Below are 16901 nucleotides of genomic sequence, written 5' to 3' on the forward strand. Positions count from 1 at the left end.
CTCCACGCACTGGTTCAACACCTCAACTGCCTCCCGATTCAGATGGAATAGAGGCAGAAGTGGGCGTCATCTGCATATTGATGGCACCTCACACCAAATCTGATGACAGCCCCCAGTGGCTTCATATGGATATTAAACAGCATGTGGGACAAGATGGACCCCAGCGGAACACCATAGGATAATTCCCATGGTGCTGAACCGTAGCCTCTCACAACTACTTTTTGGAAGCGGCTCTGGAGGTATGAGCGGAACCACTGAAGCGCAGTGCCTCCAATCCCCACCTCCCCAAGAACTTCCAGAAGGATACCATGGTCAACAGTATCAAAAGCCGCTGAGAGACCAAGGAGAACGAACAGGGTCACATTCCCCCATTTCTCTCCCGACAAATGTCATCAACCAGGGTGACCAAGGCAGTTTCATTGCAATGGCCAGGCCTGAAGCCAGACTGGACCAGATCTAAGTAATCTGTTTCCTCCAAGCATGCTTGAAGTTGGACTGCCACCACCTTTCTCAACCACCTTGCCCAAAAAGGGGGTATTTGCTACTGGGTGATAGTTGTTTAACACTTCTGGGTCCAGGGCAGTCTTCTTAAGGAGGGGATGTACCACCACCTCCTTCAAGGCAGATGGTACCTCCCCCTCCTTCAGCAAAGTATTAATCACTTTCTGGACCCACCCAGTCATTCCCCTATGGCTAGTTCTCAGCAGCCAGGATGGGCAAAAGTCAAGAGGGCAGGTGGCAAACAATTTCGGCTCCAAGAGGAAAGTGCCATAAACCAGCTGGCCAAAGGGCCTTGCCCCAAGGTAGATGGGAGATATATTAGGCCAAAGATCTACCTCCTAGATACAGCTTATAGGATAAGGGCAGCATTTTGCTAAATTCTGCAATTCTCTGCTTTAGCCCTTGGTGACACAAAGGAAGACTAGAAAATACATGAATAATCTGATCAACTCCCACAGCCAGTTTCCTAAATAGCAATCACTTTCCTTGTTTAACCCTTAAAATCTCTTTCCAAAATCATTGAAAAATTGAGCCTAATCAACAGGAAAAAGTAAATGATGTGAAAATCTACAACCAGAGTAAGCCATGTGAGTTAAAACAAAATTCAAGCTTTATGGTTCATGGGACCCTGGACTCTATCATAGAGGTATTCCTTTCCAAAGTTGTGGTACTTCTCCAACATTTTCATCACTCCATCTCTTTTTCAGATGATACTTTTTTGTCCAACTCCTGAGTTTGACAAGGTATTTTCTCTATAAACAGCACCACTCTGCTTTGGTCCAGGCATAAGTCCCTTTCCTCTCATTCCCATGGCAGCAGTACCAGATAAGAACCAGAGATAGACTAAGTGAATTTATTATCTTGAGACAACTGAGCAGCTGTGGGGTGGAGGGAAGTGACCCCTCATACCCCCTAGGGTTACAGACAGATTGTTAACCTTAAAGCCTGCTTCGGGCATAAAGGAAGCCCCTGACACAAAACCAGGCCCCAGGCCTCTGCACATGCCAGGGCCTAACCGTCCCCCATCCAAACCTCGTTAATTATCAGGAGTATCAACAAAAGTTTGACCTGCTTCATTAATAAGTTACAATAAGTTACAGCAGGTGGCAGCAAGTGGAAGGGGGACAGAACCACCACCCTGTCCCTATGTCCAGCACACGAGACACACACACACACACACACACACACAAATCTTCCCCCACTTTAGGCTAATGGAACTAAGAGGGAATTGAGGGGACAAAATAGACACAAGACAGACAGAAAGGCTTGTGGGAAACTGAAGTGGCAAGGTGGGGGTGGGAGGGCGTGGGACTGGCTAGGGGGCAACGTGTGGGAAGAGATGGTCTGGAGTGGCTCTTCATGCCCCACATCCTCCTAATGTAGTGGTAGGCATTCCAGCCTCTTCTCAGTATGCAGAAATGAAGATTTACACCATGATCAGGATGAACAAGGAAAGGAAGGAGGGCTGATTATAAGTGAGGGGGGGGCAAGGAGGAAGAAGGTCCGTCACAAGTGAAGCAGCAAGCCAATTCACTGGGAGCAGAAGTGGGATGAGAAAGGGGGAAATTGTGAGACACAGATGATAATAGGGGTGCTGATGGGGGAGAGAAAACGGCGAAGTCTGTCTAGTGTAAAACATGAGCAAAGTTTGAGATTAGCAGCAGGAAGAAAGGCCAAACAACATGCTCCCTACAACTGTATGCTTTTAAACCCTGGATGTCTGCTTTTTCTAAGGGAGAATTGGTTTGTGACAGGCCAAGTGGAAAAGTGACTAGTGTGCTTAATTCTGCTCGCTTTCAGATACATTGCTATCCCTACGAGCATGCAGTGGGCAGCAGCTGCAGCAGAAGAGTATGCCAAATCAGCCCAATCCAAAACTGCTTTTTCCTAGAGGGTGGCAGCTTTCAGGAGGTTAACTTCATGCAACTGCATACAGTACATAGCTTGACCCCAAGTCCCTGCAGGCACTGGAAGGAACTTAAGAGGTTGGTCCCCAAAGGATTTTGGTTACACCGACTTTGATCTAATCTCAAAATGGGGGAATCTGTTTCTTGTAGGCAAAAAGATCTGGGGGTGGTGCGAGGAGGAAAAATAAAGTGGCAATGTCTTTTATCCCTGTGGGTTAAGGGAACTGGTCTCAGTAGGAGAAGTGAGGCATGGCTGAATGAGGATTTGGAGGAAGAGCCAGTCTCAGGTCAGGTGCAGGGTAACGCCAGTCCCTACCCTAGTGGGAGTATGGTCCCTTGCATGGGGAAAACCCAGGGAGGGTGGGGATGGGGAGGGAAGAGAAGGAGAGAGGTCACTGCTCATCCTCGCCGAAGACATCATTCTGGCGCCGTTTCATGCTCTCAAAGTCAAAGGGAGCCCCAGCCATGCGCCGGTAGATGTCTTTGATGTCATCACATGTTGTCTCAAAATGGGTGGTGGCATCATATGAACGTGAGCAGAATACCTGCAGGAGGAAAAGGAGGCAAGAAAGACACAGATACATAAGATGAGCATGGAAGAGAGAGATGCTAGGATCCTCTCCAAAGCCAGCTATGGACCACATGAGAATGCTCTCCCTTTACCGAAACACTTTGGACTAGCAGATATATTGGGGAATCTCACCTGACTTTCCGTTCCATCATCAGTGGGTTCATATATGTCACTGATGGCCACAAACCTATAAAAAAAGAAATATGCGTAAGAAAGTTTGTCTTTCAGCCTAAGAGAGTTGAAAGAGATTTGAGGCAGGTTTCACTCCTCATAATACTGCTTTTGCCACTCTGTTGCTTCTAGTGAAACAGGTTTTGAGGGTTTCTGAAATAACAGAGAAACCTTCAAACTCGGTTTACTATAGGCAAAAATGTGTTCTGTATATATACCAGCAATGATCTGTTTCTGAAACGACTTTCAGCTCTGGAGATCTACCATCTATCTCTAGCTCCAAAGCTCCGGTTTCACAGCCTCATCTTCTTCCCACTCCAGAAGATTCAGCAGCCCGCCCCTGTAATTTATCTCAGCCTTTATCAAATACAATATAAACCCCTGTTTTAAAATCTCTCTGTAACCTTGCATCTCTCTATCCCCTGTATTTTACTTTATATTCTGATTCATTTTTCTTTGTTAAACTGTTTTCTTACTCTAGTCCGAGGCCTAGTTCTCACGGATGAATGGTAAACTTATGACTTGGAGTGGTTGACTGAACCGCTCCAGACTGCAAGTTGGGCTCACATGAGGAAAGTAATGTGTTAAGGGGTGACTAGGCTAGAATCTCTTTCCTGCCATAATCTTTTAAGATATGGAGCAACAGTCAATCATGTGAGAATTCACCTGCATTCTGAAGTGTTAGTCCAAATACAAGCTTGCCACATCTTTTTTCCTTAGGCTAGGCTTGCCTTCTTAATCCTATGTGGAAAATCTGCTAGAATGCTCATCTTTAACTGTCTTGAATGAAATGCAGCTGTGCCCAACTATTTGCCGGTATTTGTTTCATTGCATCCCTATTGCATGTGTTGTATGTGTCCATTCCCTATCCTTTTAGATTTTGAACTATAGTCAGGAAATTGTTTTAGGCAAACATCATCATCACCACCACCTGCCCTGGGACCTGCTGGTGAAGGGCAGAAGATAATAATGATCATCATAACCATAATCCAAGAGACTGGCTCTCTCCCTCTTGTGCTTTCCCCTGCCCTACTCACTTTTGGTCAATAGGTTCAAGCAGTTCGAGGGCTGGCTGCACCTCATTCTCAGGAGACTCCGTCTCCACAGTAGTGCTGGCAATTGCTATGTACTTGCCCTGGGCAGCCACGTTGTGGGCAGAGGAGATCAGGCAGACATAGATATCTGGGTGAGGAGGTGAAGGAACAGGTCAGAAGCCTTGAAGAAAACAGCCCAAACCAAGTAGCCACCACATCAAGCCAACACCAACCTATAACGGACATCAGAGGATGAGTGCATGTTTTGGATACTAAAGGGAAGGGTCGTAGCTCAGTAGCTGAAAAGTCTCCTGTCTGAAACCCTGGAGTTAGTGCTAGTCAGTGTAGCCCCTGGATGAAATCATTTGGCCCACCATGATGTTCACTTTGGCTATCCTAGTTCACAGAGTTGATGCAAGGTGTGGAATTGGAAAAGATGCAAGAATTCTAAGGCACTTGATACACTATGTACCAGAGACAGGGAGTCCATGGCCCTCTGTTCTTGGACTCCAACTTCCATCAACCCAGCACGGCCAATAGTCAGGGATGTTGGGAGTTATAGTCTAACAACAACTGGAGGGGTCACAGGTTCCCCATTGCTGCTGTATACCATACTGTGGAAGAAGCCCCTGAAACAGTAAATTCCTGCCCACCCACCCCCATTTCCCCAACTCAGTCCCATCTCCAGAGCCCCATATCCATCTGCACTCACCAGACTTGCGTCCCACTTGGTTTTGGGGGATGATGATTTGACAGGAGTTGGCATCATTGGTGCCACGGATAGGGTGGCTCAGAATACAGATGACACGCACAACCTTCCCTGCTGGGCGCACTCGATCTGGCACATAGCTGGGGTCGCAGATCAGTTGTTTGCAGCGTGCCACCTGGAGTCGGAGAGTAAACATTATCAGGAGGGTCACTGGGAGAGCCGGAGCCTTCCCTGGATATTACTCCATGCAGTTATAGGTTCAAACGACCCCAAGTTGGCAGAAAGATGGTATATAAATTCCAAGCAATAATGTAAACAGCAACAAAATGCTCTCCCTCCTCTAAATTAGGCTGCTGAATTGAAGAAATCTTGAGGGGAAGCCAGGAGTGGATTTTTGTATGAAAGGACTTCAAGCTCAGTTCTGATGCTGAAAACAAATTCCTGTGCATGTGGTCAGGGGTGTCTTGTTCTATACTTCTAAAACTATGCCCATCCCTCTAAGCCACTAGTTTGCACCTTTGGTTCTGGTTTGTGGACCTCTGGGGGTTCAAGGAAAAAACAGGAGTCTGAAGTTTTCCCATCTTTGCCCTTGCCCATGTCTCTTGACCTGGTTCAAGCTGGCAGGGTATGCCACAGAAGTGTCATGCAAAGCAAGCTTTTGCTGGGTTGCACCATCTCAGACTGCATTGGGAGGAATCTCATGATTGAATCTGCCCCCCATATTAAAAGCAACTAGCCAAAGATATGGCTAGACAAGGCAGAAGAAGGGATGATTCCCCATTCCAACTGCTGCCAATCCACATGGACTAGCAGAATTAGCACGAGGCAGGGAAAGAGTGGACTCTTTAGCAATAGCAATGGTATCCCAAGTCCTTGAATCAGGAAGTACCTCTTTAAAAGCCAGATACTCTGAAGAGCAGACTTCCCAGCACCATTGCTCCTAGGAGCAATTTCTGGACGTAACTTGAGACATCTCCTTCCCAGGCTCTTGGCCACATATGGGTGAAAATGACAGCTTTCCATTCTCACCTCGCCTTCCGATTTGACCCCAATGACCTTGCCGCCTTCCATGACAATCTCATCCACTGGCTTATTGAGCATGTAGGTGCCACCGTATATAGCGCTGAGCCTGAGGGGATGAGGAGGGTGGGTGGTGAAGGGCACTGACAAGACCACTCCCCCCCCATCCCAAACACACACTGCACAGTTCAGCAACAAGTGCAGAGCTATTTTGCCAAAACATGTAAGAATCCATTTCCCATTGTTTTCATCTTCCTTTAATCCAGCACAATAGTATCAGAAGTGCTTTCTTTCTGTGACTGCTATTAAATACAATTTCATTTCCTGAGAGTCTTTATACTTTTTTTTTTAAGTACTGCCCACTTCTTATGTTTGTAAAAGCATGCAGACAGGATCTACAAAAAAGTGACCAAGGAGTACAGCTTCTGTGCTCCTCATGTGTATTTGTTTCTCCTTTGAAGTAACATTCAGCTCCCCTTGTACAGAAAAATGGAAATGTCTCCATCACCCTCCATCACAGGCTCTCCTCTGTCCACTTCTGTTGCAAGCAACGATTAACAAAAATGAGAATTCCACAAAATTTCAGATATAGTGTTCAAAATAAAGCATATACATTTTTGAAGTTTGCATATAACTTATTTGAGCCGCTCATGTGTAAAGCTCAGAGCCTCAATATTTTGGAACAGAATTTAGGGGAGGCAGAAGGAATAGGTCAGCATGGATAACTAGCAGCCAGGCTCAATGTCATTTCTTTCTACTGGCCCCAGGATGAGGAGTGGATCAAAGGAAGGAGTTGCCCTACACCCTTGCTTCCCTAGGAGATGAAGTACCTGGCAAAACCCTGGGGTAGCTCACCCAGACCGTAAAGTGGGTAGAGATAGGGACTCTTCCCATAGCGGGCCAGGGATTCACTGTAGAGTTTGATGCGATTGATGGTTTCCAAACAGGGCTGATCCAAGTAACTGTGGAAAGAGAAAACAGCCTGCCTCAGCCCCACCCAGAGTGAACAGCAGATAGGGCAGACATGGCAATAGGGAATTTCCTAGGTGACACACTAGGGCTGTCTTGTTTGCCTGAGGGACCCAACAGTCGACTGCCTTAAAAAAAATAATCCTTAATTGTTTCATATGGGCTTTCCTTGGATTCTCTCCCCCTGCCCGAAAGCCCACCAGGCTAGTGTGAAAAGGATATCAGACTATCCACCGGGTCACTCTCAGTTGACCTATCCATCAGCAAGAGGCTGTTAAAAGAACCAAGGGACACAGCATGGTTGCATAATCAGAAATTAAGTGGCATGGAGAAAGCTGGGCTATATGTCAGAAGGACGGTTTAAGATCAGTCACTCACTCATCAGTGCGGTAAAGTGCCAGGGCATGACCTGTGAAGTCAATGACATCCTGGCCCAGGTCAAAACGTCGATAGACTTCTCGCATGGTGGTGTTGCGAGGATCCACCCCTTCCAATGTCTTCGGGTCATTGTCATCAAAGTTTGCCACGAACACCAGGAACTTACGGAAGCGCCGCTTCTCAAACATGCCCATGAGATCTGAAGGAGAAGGGAAGATGAGTTGGACTGGCAACAGCACTCTGCAGAGTCACACTGAGTTACCAGGGCCCTAGCTCAATGGCAGGGCACAAGTTGGGACCAAGTTCAATCCCTGGTATCCCCAGCTAAAAGGTTCTTGGGTAACAGTGCCAGCAACAGAGGACAAGCATACCATCTTCAAGGGAAGGAGGGAGAGAGAGGGAGCCCCTGTTCTCCTTCCAAGCTCAGAGAAAAGTGGTGTCTCTGGGTCTGGGAACATGTAAGGATTAGCATCAAGTCACTACCTGGACTGCAGGACTTGGCATGAATAAAATATGACAGAAATGTTTCTTTTTAGGCAGGCCACTGTATCCCAAGGACTCGTCTTGCAAACTGTGCATGGCAATAAATAATGTGGGTTAAATAATCAAAAGGCTTCTGTTAGCCCAAGCCCCCACCCACAGAGAAGGCTGCCCAGTACAAATCTGCCCAATTAGCTGCTCTGACTTTGCCTCCTTCCAATTGGCATCTTCTGGGAGTGGGAAGTTCTGCCATATCTCTACATCAGGTGTGATTTTGATCTGTCAGTCACTCCTGACATGGAGATGCAGTAGAATTACCTCTCCCTCAATGGAGGCATATCCATAGTAGTGAGTCATACAGACACACATGGCGTGGGCTCCTCCGAGGTCAGGCAGTTCTCTAAAAGTAAACTTTTTTCAGGTGTAAAGTTTGAAGTGTGCCTCCAGCTTTAATTCCGAAGGGGAAAAATATGTGGCTCAGGTATTAGGATGATCTTACAAATGTCATCATTATGGTTTTAATTGTTTTATAGCTATTTAAGACTGTATGTTTTGCTTGCTTTCCAAGGTTCCATTACTGGATTATAAAACAGGATATGAATTTGAAAATAAAAAATGCAGATAAGTATGGATACAAATATCCCAGAGTAGAATTTTGCATTCAGTGGGCTCACTTACTGGATGCTAGAGCCTCTGTCTCAGTTGACGGCACCTTGTAGATCTTTCCTGCCTTGTATACAAAGCTGCCCTCTACCACCTTGAAGTCTAGATAGCGTGTCACTTCTGTATACAGTAACATTTTCACCAGCTGGCCTATATGGGAGAAGAAAAACCTCATTTCAGCCCCTGGAGCCCTTCTACCTGCCACCGTAGGTAGGGAGTGCATTATATATGGATCCCAAGGTATGGTCTGAAGATGCATAAGATCCACTACCTTCCTGAAGCAAAAGAGGTCTGGGTCTCATCAGTGTTTGGATGGGTGACCTCTGGGAACCACATTCTTTGGTTCCATGATGCAAAAAGTCCAGAATATAAATGTAGTAAAATAAAATATACCCAGTACAAAAGTTCACAAGAAACGAGGAGGTGCGAGAAGGAGATGAAAAGCTAGGTGTGGCACCTACAGGTAGAGCTGTGGGATGCGAGAGACAGACTGCAGAAAACCATGTTTGGATACTTGTTCATCAGCACCCATCAATGATATGCAAAGTCCTGGACCACTCCAATGCATGAATGCATCTCATGATGCTATTATATGGGCCTGCTGTATGCCACTGCAGATTGTCCTACAGTAATTCTTCACTCATCTCACTCCTCTTTGAGTAAAACGTATCACATCTCTGGCAAACAGACCAAAACACTACAAGGAACTGAACTTACCATTGGCCATGAGGAATTTGGGGATAAGGTCAACATTCCAGTCCCGGCCACGGCCCATAGATTCAGGGGGACCATCAGCAATCTCAAAGCGCTTGTAGAGCTGGTGGTAGAGAAAATCAGACTGGGCATTTCAATTAGAATATACTTATGCTAATAGGTAACACAACGCATCAGTGAAACCCAAATATAGGAGAAGAAACTATCTCTGCTGTATCAGCCAGAGAAATGTTGCTACCTCTCCTAGGAGACTAAAAAAACCCACAGCCACTTCCTCTGATTGGTTCTCCCTGGCTATAGGCACAGAGCCCCAGAGCCCCAAACTCACTTTATTGTACGCATTGCTCCTACTTTCCAGGCACCCAAGTACAAGGATGCTACTATCTGCTAAACACTTATACAGTGCTTTGGCACCAGACTTGGGATGCTAATGTTAATTTCACCTTTCATGTGCTGTTGACAGACATACGGCCTGAAGGATTTTGTGAAATGTGAAAATTGCATAACTGAGTAACACTACTATTTATTATTTATATAGCACTTTTTCTGAGTTGTTCAAAGTGCTTCAAGTACATTATCTCAGTGACCCTTACAAGAACGTTAGAATTACACCCTTCCTGAAGATGGAGGACTGAAGCAAACAGAGAATGCCTTGGCAAAAGGGCTCTATTGAGTTTATGGCCAGGGAGAGATTGGAAATGGGAAATTTTCCAGCATGCATTCTTAGCCATACTACATTGCCTCTTAGATCTGTTCCAACACAGGCATAAACACACACCCAGTATCACTTGCCCCCTCACCTCTTCCAGGGGGGTAATTGATGAGCTCTCACCCCCATAGTATGGATTCCGGTCCATGTGCAAGACCTTCTTGCCATTCACAGACATGATGCCTGAAAGAATACATTCCTAGGACAGAAGGTGGACAGGGTTATGGATTCCCTACATGATTCAATTCAAAGTGTACCCCCACTGCATTGCTACTTTCACAGAAGGACTGGGGAACCTGTGGTCCTTCACATGTTATTGCATTCCAGTTCCCATCAGCCACAGCAGCATAGCCAATGGGCAGGGATCATGGGAATTGTTATTCCTGAGCATTCAAAGGGTCACGGGTGCCCCACCCACTTTACAGTATAGTCCTGGAGGTCCCAAATCAAACTCAATAGATTGATATTCAGTACACAGAACATTTCTGTGTGTAGGAAGGGGGAGGGGGAAGCTTGAAGTTATCTCCCCATGCCAACCCAGTGTGTGCTCCAAACCAGGAGACAGGGGTGCTCAGTTACAAAGTGGGGAGCTGGCACGGGAACAGAAACTGGTCTCAAGGCAGTCTGAGAAACCTTCTCCAGGGAGAATCAGCAATATATATATAGAGAGAGCATGCCTTGGGATTTCAGCTACAGACAGTTAAGGTGAAACTGACAAGCAGTTGCTATGGCTTGACACAGGGCCAAAACTAAGTTTTAAGGCTGTCTGTAAAATGCTCTTTTTGGTTTCACTTCAACAGCTTACAGCTATAGTAAAGACCCAAGGCAAAGTCTAAAGACTGGCTGCAATTAGGCAAGTGAATGCATGGATGGGAGAGGGAGAAAGAAGGAAGCTCACAAGGAGATATTTTACACTTTGAAATTAACAACCTTATGTTATCAGAGAGAGTGGTTGGTTCCCACACCACTCGGGTAACATCTGGATAACTAAAATCACATGTCAGTTCCACCAATTCCTTGGAGAAGTGCAGGCCAGATGCAAACTTCCTGTATAATCTCACACATGATTTCAGCCATCCAAAATTACTTCAGTTACCAGAGGATTCAGCCACAGGAGAGGGCAGTCATGCTGTTCCTGCAAAGCAGGGATGGGCAACCTTGAGTCTAATTTTATGCAGGTGGAAGGGGGGAGTAGAGACTGTAGAAAAGGGGGGACAAAATAGATAGAGCAATGGAAGAATGAAGAGAAAAACACCTTCTGCAAGCAAGCCAGCTCTCTTGTAAGAATAATAGGTTCCTTCCCAAGCAATTTGCTGGGAGATGAGGGAAAGAGAGAAAAGGGGGTGGCAGAAAGAGGGGCATTAGCCAGTGGAATGCAAGAACAGGTTTTATGTTTCAGCTCCATGCAAGTTCTCTAACCATCAGTCAAATCTGGCATAGGCATTCTTAGCTGGGTGCATGGGAATTGTCATTTGTTATTAGTGATGTCACACTGTGACATTCATGCAACTTCACACATGCTCCAAACCACAATCCTCACTAGCTGTAGAAAGAATTGCATTGCCTTGGAAGAATAAATTGCTGTTTTGAGTGCAGGGAAAACAGTGGGTGACCCCCAAAATAGAAATGTTTCCATTAATTAAGGTGTCTTGTGGACCAAGATCCAAATTAATATTAACTGCACATTGTGTTCTAAACTGGTTGTTTGAAAAAGCCCTGAGGGTACATCTATATTGCGCACTTGAAACTGGTTGAGTAGTTATTCCCTCCCCCTCAAGGAACTTCTACAAGCAGCGACCAGACAGTAACAAAGAATACTTATGTAAACACCTTCACTAAGTAATAGCTCCAAGGATTTTTTGGCAGAGCCCATGACAATTAAAATGCCATGGCTTCCCCCAAAATAAGTTTATATGAGTTTACTGTTAGTGCATTAGGAGTGGGAAAAAGAGAGGGCAGCCTGCTTGCCACAAGGGGATGAATGACTTCTCAAGTTATATCAGTTTGAATTCAACTAAGGACAAGCCTGTTATGGGGGATAAAGGTCAGGAGAACATATACTAGGTGGGACAGAGGATAATGTTTTTTCTCAACAGGTTCCTGCTCCACAACACAGAAATAAACTGGCTCCAGAGTGAAAGGTCAGAGCTCAGTGGAGGAGCACATGTTTTGCATACAAAAGATTCCCGGTCCAATCCCTGCCTGGCATCTCTAGTTAGAGCTAGGAAAGACTTCTCTGAAACCCTAGAGAGCACCTACCAGTCAGTGAGCAGACGTTGCTGAACTAGACCAATAATCATTCCAATGATATGATCTGGTATAAGGTGTTTTCTAGGATAAATCCCCTTTAGCCTCTACCAGACAGGGGTTCAGGCAGGAGATTGACAAGAAGCTGTGTATGTGTGCATGGAATGAGTCAGAAAGCACTGTTCCACCAAATTATAATGGGGGGGGGCACACAGCATGAACAGGACAGAGTAAATGGTGCTCTCCACTCTAGGGCCTGGAAATGTAAGAAAAAGAAGGGAATAGCTTGGAAAGATGCCAAACTGAAATCTGTATTCCTTCGACATTCCTAGAGAAGAGATAAGGTAGAAGGTAAGTTCTGCAAAACACAAGTAATCTGTAGAAAGTCATCCTACTTATACAAAAGAGGGGCTTCAAGCCACCAGTTGTGGTCAGAAAGAGGTGCCTACATTGGTTTCCAGAACAGGAAATCTCATGCTGCAGTACTGGGGGACAGTTAACTTTCCCCTGTCTGGTCATTCCCAGGGACACTGCGCAGAGAGAAAGTGATTTCATTTCAGGAGAAACACAAGTTAATTCCGTTCTGCCGAAGACTGGATGACCCAAAGCTGAGCTGATACAGAGAGAAGGCACAGGGGTGCCAAGGAGGCTTATAAGGGAAAGAAGAAGAAGAATCTTAACAGGGACTGCAAGATAGAAACAATATATGCTTCCTAGACTGCAAGGATTTGCATGGGGCAATGCAGTCTATGCTACCGTACTTCCTAAAAAAACCAGGAGAAGTGTTTCCATTAGCAGAGGACATTTTTATATACAGTTAAAATGTTTAGAGTGGGAAAAACTGCCAGGCGGCTGCACTGATTGGAGGATCCAGAGAATTGCATACAGAAGATGAAAGGTATACTGTTCAGTTTTGCAATAAGATAAATACACACCTTATCTGCAGTAGCTAGGAAGATACTCAGCACCTTGTGCTTAAGCCTCATCAACCTTGGATGCCAATGGAGTATGCTGTTCACACTGGGACTGCAGGATTTAGAAGTACTGTACAGTTAAATGGCTACATGAGGGGGGGGGGAGACTGAAATGCTGTTGAAGGGGGCACATACAGAGCATGGGAACTGCAGCAATGCCATTGCCCCTTCCTCCCTTTATTGAGATGTAAATAGGGCATGGTTGCTAACCGACCAGAAACACACAGACCTGGTCTTTAGCCAGGAGGAGAAGCTTTTCACCTCAAAGACATAAACAGGATCCCCTGCTTATAAAGCCACTATTAAAGACACAGCAACTGTAGGCGGTTGATGTGTTTGGTAACCCAAAGTTTGGCACCTGCAGTGATAACAGGCCGGGAAGGATGCATGCATCTGGTACCTATCATTTCCCACTTTCAGAAACGGCTGATGGCATCGCGTTGCATCAGAAGAGTTGCAATGGAGCAAAACGCACCACCCGTTAGGTTGCTGGGGTGCCCGAAGGACTGGGCGAAGCATGAAGGGAAGTAACACCTGCAGTTCAGGACGGAGGGGGACAGGTGCAAAACGGGGCCGGAGATGCTAGCGAAACAAGGAGATGGGTGAGCAGCAGCTGCAGAGACGTAAAACGCACAACAAGCACACGGGCATGTATATGGCGGTCGGCATTGAGCTTGACTGCTTTAGGAGCAGCATTACTGCAACCAGAAAAGCTTAGACGCGGTTGCGTTAGGAAAGGTGACGGGGAATTGTTCGTGAGGCGATGGAGACCCACCCGGACGTGACAGGGATGCTGCCGCAGATGGGCAGGGGTACAGGTGCCGGAGAGAGAGAATGGGATGCAGACCAGCAAGGCAACTGCTAGTAAGGGAGATCGGGGCGGAAAGGATTGCAAAGCAAAGCGGAAAAAGAGGACTCACGGTCAGGCCAGTGCCCAGCACGATCACGTCGTAGGCCTCGTCCATGGTGCCGGCTGCGGAGCCGCCTCCCCCCACCCGCCCGAAGCGGAACCAAGATGGAACCTCAGCACCAGCAGCCCAACCGGATCCCTCCGCCGGAATCTAGTCCCGGCACAGGGATTTCTCCGCCGGGGGAACCGCCCCTCCGAGATGGCCATCATCACCTTGCCTTCGCCAAAGACGCCATGTCGGGAAGGGGAAGAGAAAGAGATGGGGAGACCAGGGGAGGATGGTAGTTTTTCTCTTCCCAGTTTGTGCGTACGCGCCGGGAGAGAGAGAGAACACCAAAAAACAAGTTCCGGTTCTGCTTCTTCTGTTATAGGGAGGGCGGTGGTGGCGGTGAAGTTTGCAAATCCAGGGGCCACCCCCCCCATCAACATGGCAACCGTGATATCACCGTTGGATTCCTGTGGCCGTCTAAAAAAACCTGTATATTTGAGGGGAAGCGAAAAAGTACCCCTCACTGTCTTCCTCCTACCACTTGATTGTTAGTCAAAAGACTGAAAACTACTTTCTCCCCCTTTCCATAAAATAATCCCACCCTGTTCTAAAACGTTCGCAGATGAAGGGAATTCCTTCCAATATTATACTCTAGACGTGCAGATTCTTCCGCCAAGGTTTGCTTCGTTGAGGATTGCGGGCAGGATGTTCATTTCCATGCGTGTTACCCACTTAAGAGTTTGTGCTGTTATAACATATGTCAGTCATACACCCTAGGAAAGGGGAAGGTGTCATCTGTTTCCTGTCTGGGCCAGAGCTTTTGCTGGGCGCAGGGCACAGGTAAGGGCATCTATGCAAAACCTTTGGACAAAAGCATGCAGAAAAAAAATAAGTAACTGGGGGTGCCTACCCCTAAATCTGGTCTGGCCCAGGACAAATCATACACTCCAGGAAAGGGGAGGGCAGATTTTTGGGTGGGCACTCACTTATTTTTGATGTTTTTATGACATCATTTTACATTTATGAGCATTTCAGAAGCCTGATAATTTTGATTGAATAAATTTATTGTTCTTGACAGGGAGAGTACCCAGATCACAGCAATACAATATGGGGTACCCCAACATATATTTTGATGTTGAGAGACATGTTAACTTCCCTTTGGAGTTGCTGTAGCTGTGAACTTTTCTTCTTTTTTGGTGTTTTGAACTTTCATGCAAACAAGGAACTGGGAACTAGGAACCAACTTCAGCTTTGTCAGGGGAGGGGCATTGTACAACATATGTTAGTGGGGAAGGGTACAGAGTATATATTTTTTAAAAGGAGTAAGTCACAATGCCTTTTTAGTTTCCTCGCTCAAAGGCCCACCACCACCACCCATGAGAGATGCAATGAGGAATAACAATCTTGTTACTTTCCCTGGTACTGTTAACAAAGGAATTTGGGACGGAGTAGCAAGAATAATCTCACAATTATGTAGAAGTGAGGAAGGTGTCTTGGCTGTCATAATATTTTCTTCTGAATCAACACAAACAGAAAGGGACAAGAGCCCTATTGTTTGCATCACGTAATCTTCCTAGCAAAGTTCACCTTGAAAGGAAATAAGCATCCTAGGCCTCTGACAATAAAGGCTATTACAAGCTTGTTTAGAAGAATGACCCTTCCTTCTAGATCACTTGGTATTTAATGTATTGTGGAATCTTTCATTTGGAAAACAGCAAGTTACACAGGCCACTTACATACACAAAATATCCTTAGGTTTACAATAATATGTAAAACTCCATCCTTAAACCAATGATGGTGTAACTTGTAAAAATGATCTAGGTTTGCATTTTTTTAAAAAGTACACTCTGCTCTGTGTCTCATGAGGCGAGTACACTTCCTTCTATACTGGTACATAAGCTAGCCTTTCCCACCTCCTGTAAAAGCCCAGAATCATAGATAAAATGGTTCTATATATTCATTGAAATGGCTACTCTATGGACATCCTATGGGCATCAAAGCTTAGACGCACTAAGTTTATGCTAATTGCTCAATGATACACTTAATAGTACCTAGCTCTAACTGGGCTATTTTGAAACTAACACTCCATCATTGGAGTGCTTTGCTTTCAACATGTAAAAACTTTATTTGCATAACATAGCAATGGTGAAAATTACTATTATATTTTAAAGGACAACACTAATTCCTTTCAGTTTAGGTTCTCAAAAACCACAATCACTGAGGCAGACAGATAATGAATGGCCTATAGCATACAATTTGTTAGGAACTAAAATCAAGTACAGAAATTATTCTCAAGCTGATTGAACGTTCGGCATGTAGTCTAGAGTACTTGGTTACTATTGTGGGTTCAAGCCAGATGCCTACTTCAGTTAACACAATTTTAGAAATGTGGATCACCTCACTTTTTAAAGAAAGTCATCAACAACAATAGCTTGGCGAACTAAAGATTACTGAAATGTAGCCATACCAGCCCCACTGAACCATAGCAAAGCTATATACAAAAAGCAACACAAGTAGACAAAGCCAAGGCAATTGCAACCAAATCTAGAGAGAGAAATAGGATTTGTAGTTCAATAGTTCACTCTTGTGAACAGCAAGCTGAACCAGGATAGAAACTGCTTATTTCCAACCACATTTTAGTATGAGAATTAGAGAGAACGTATCAGAGAACAGCAGCACCAAGCTCCTTAGGAAGGCCCATAAGGGTAGAAAAATTGTGGAACTGGAGCTCACTCTTGTGTTTGTTTCCTTTTGTAGTATATCAGCGCTGGAGGTCACATTAAAAGACAAAGCAGACCTACCCAGTTGCCATTTCTTTGCCAGGGTAAAGCTAGTAGCAGCACCTGCTGGTGGTTAAAGAAATAGCATTAAAATGCTAGCCTGTCATTCTCTCGTTCTGAAGATCTAAAATATGATACAGTAGGGCCCTGCTTTTTGGAGGCCTGCTAATACGGC

General features: G+C 45.5%; 1 protein-coding gene across 2 annotated transcripts; it reads right to left on the reverse strand.

The window, feature by feature from the left end:
• Positions 1-1340: 1340 nt before the first annotated feature.
• On the reverse strand, positions 1341-14221 carry GDI1 (GDP dissociation inhibitor 1). 2 transcript variants are annotated; one of them, XM_061614187.1, is made up of 11 exons: positions 13968-14221; positions 9918-10025; positions 9121-9220; positions 8419-8553; positions 7261-7459; positions 6744-6875; positions 5923-6022; positions 4897-5068; positions 4188-4332; positions 3112-3166; positions 1341-2953 (listed from the first exon to the last, which is right to left on the reverse strand). In XM_061614187.1, exons 1-11 carry the CDS (start codon positions 14010-14012, stop codon positions 2801-2803), a joined length of 1344 nt encoding a protein of 447 aa, XP_061470171.1. In that variant the 5' UTR covers positions 14013-14221; the 3' UTR covers positions 1341-2800. The 2 variants fall into 2 exon arrangements, with proteins under 2 accessions (XP_061470171.1, XP_061470170.1); XM_061614186.1 differs by lacking the exon at positions 13968-14221 and adding an exon at positions 13009-13074.
• Between the last annotated feature and the right edge of the window lie 2680 nt (positions 14222-16901).

The sequence above is a fragment of the Rhineura floridana genome, chromosome 3, assembly GCF_030035675.1.
Source record: "Rhineura floridana isolate rRhiFlo1 chromosome 3, rRhiFlo1.hap2, whole genome shotgun sequence".
Taxonomy (NCBI): Eukaryota; Metazoa; Chordata; class Lepidosauria; order Squamata; family Rhineuridae; genus Rhineura; species Rhineura floridana.

What these genes read in the sequence shown, in the direction of transcription:
- GDI1 (XM_061614186.1), bottom strand. Translation starts at nt 13,059, where the DNA reads ATGAGGCTTAAGCACAAGGTGCTGAGTATCTTCCTAGCTACTGCAGAT. An exon ending in TCCTAGCTACTGCAGATAAG is followed by an intron (nt 10,026 to 13,008) that starts GTGTGTATTTAT and finishes CTTCTGTCCTAG; the next exon opens with GAATGTATTCTTTCAGGCAT. An exon ending in CCAAGTGGGACGCAAGTCTG is followed by an intron (nt 4,333 to 4,896) that starts GTGAGTGCAGAT and finishes CTCCTCACCCAG; the next exon opens with ATATCTATGTCTGCCTGATC.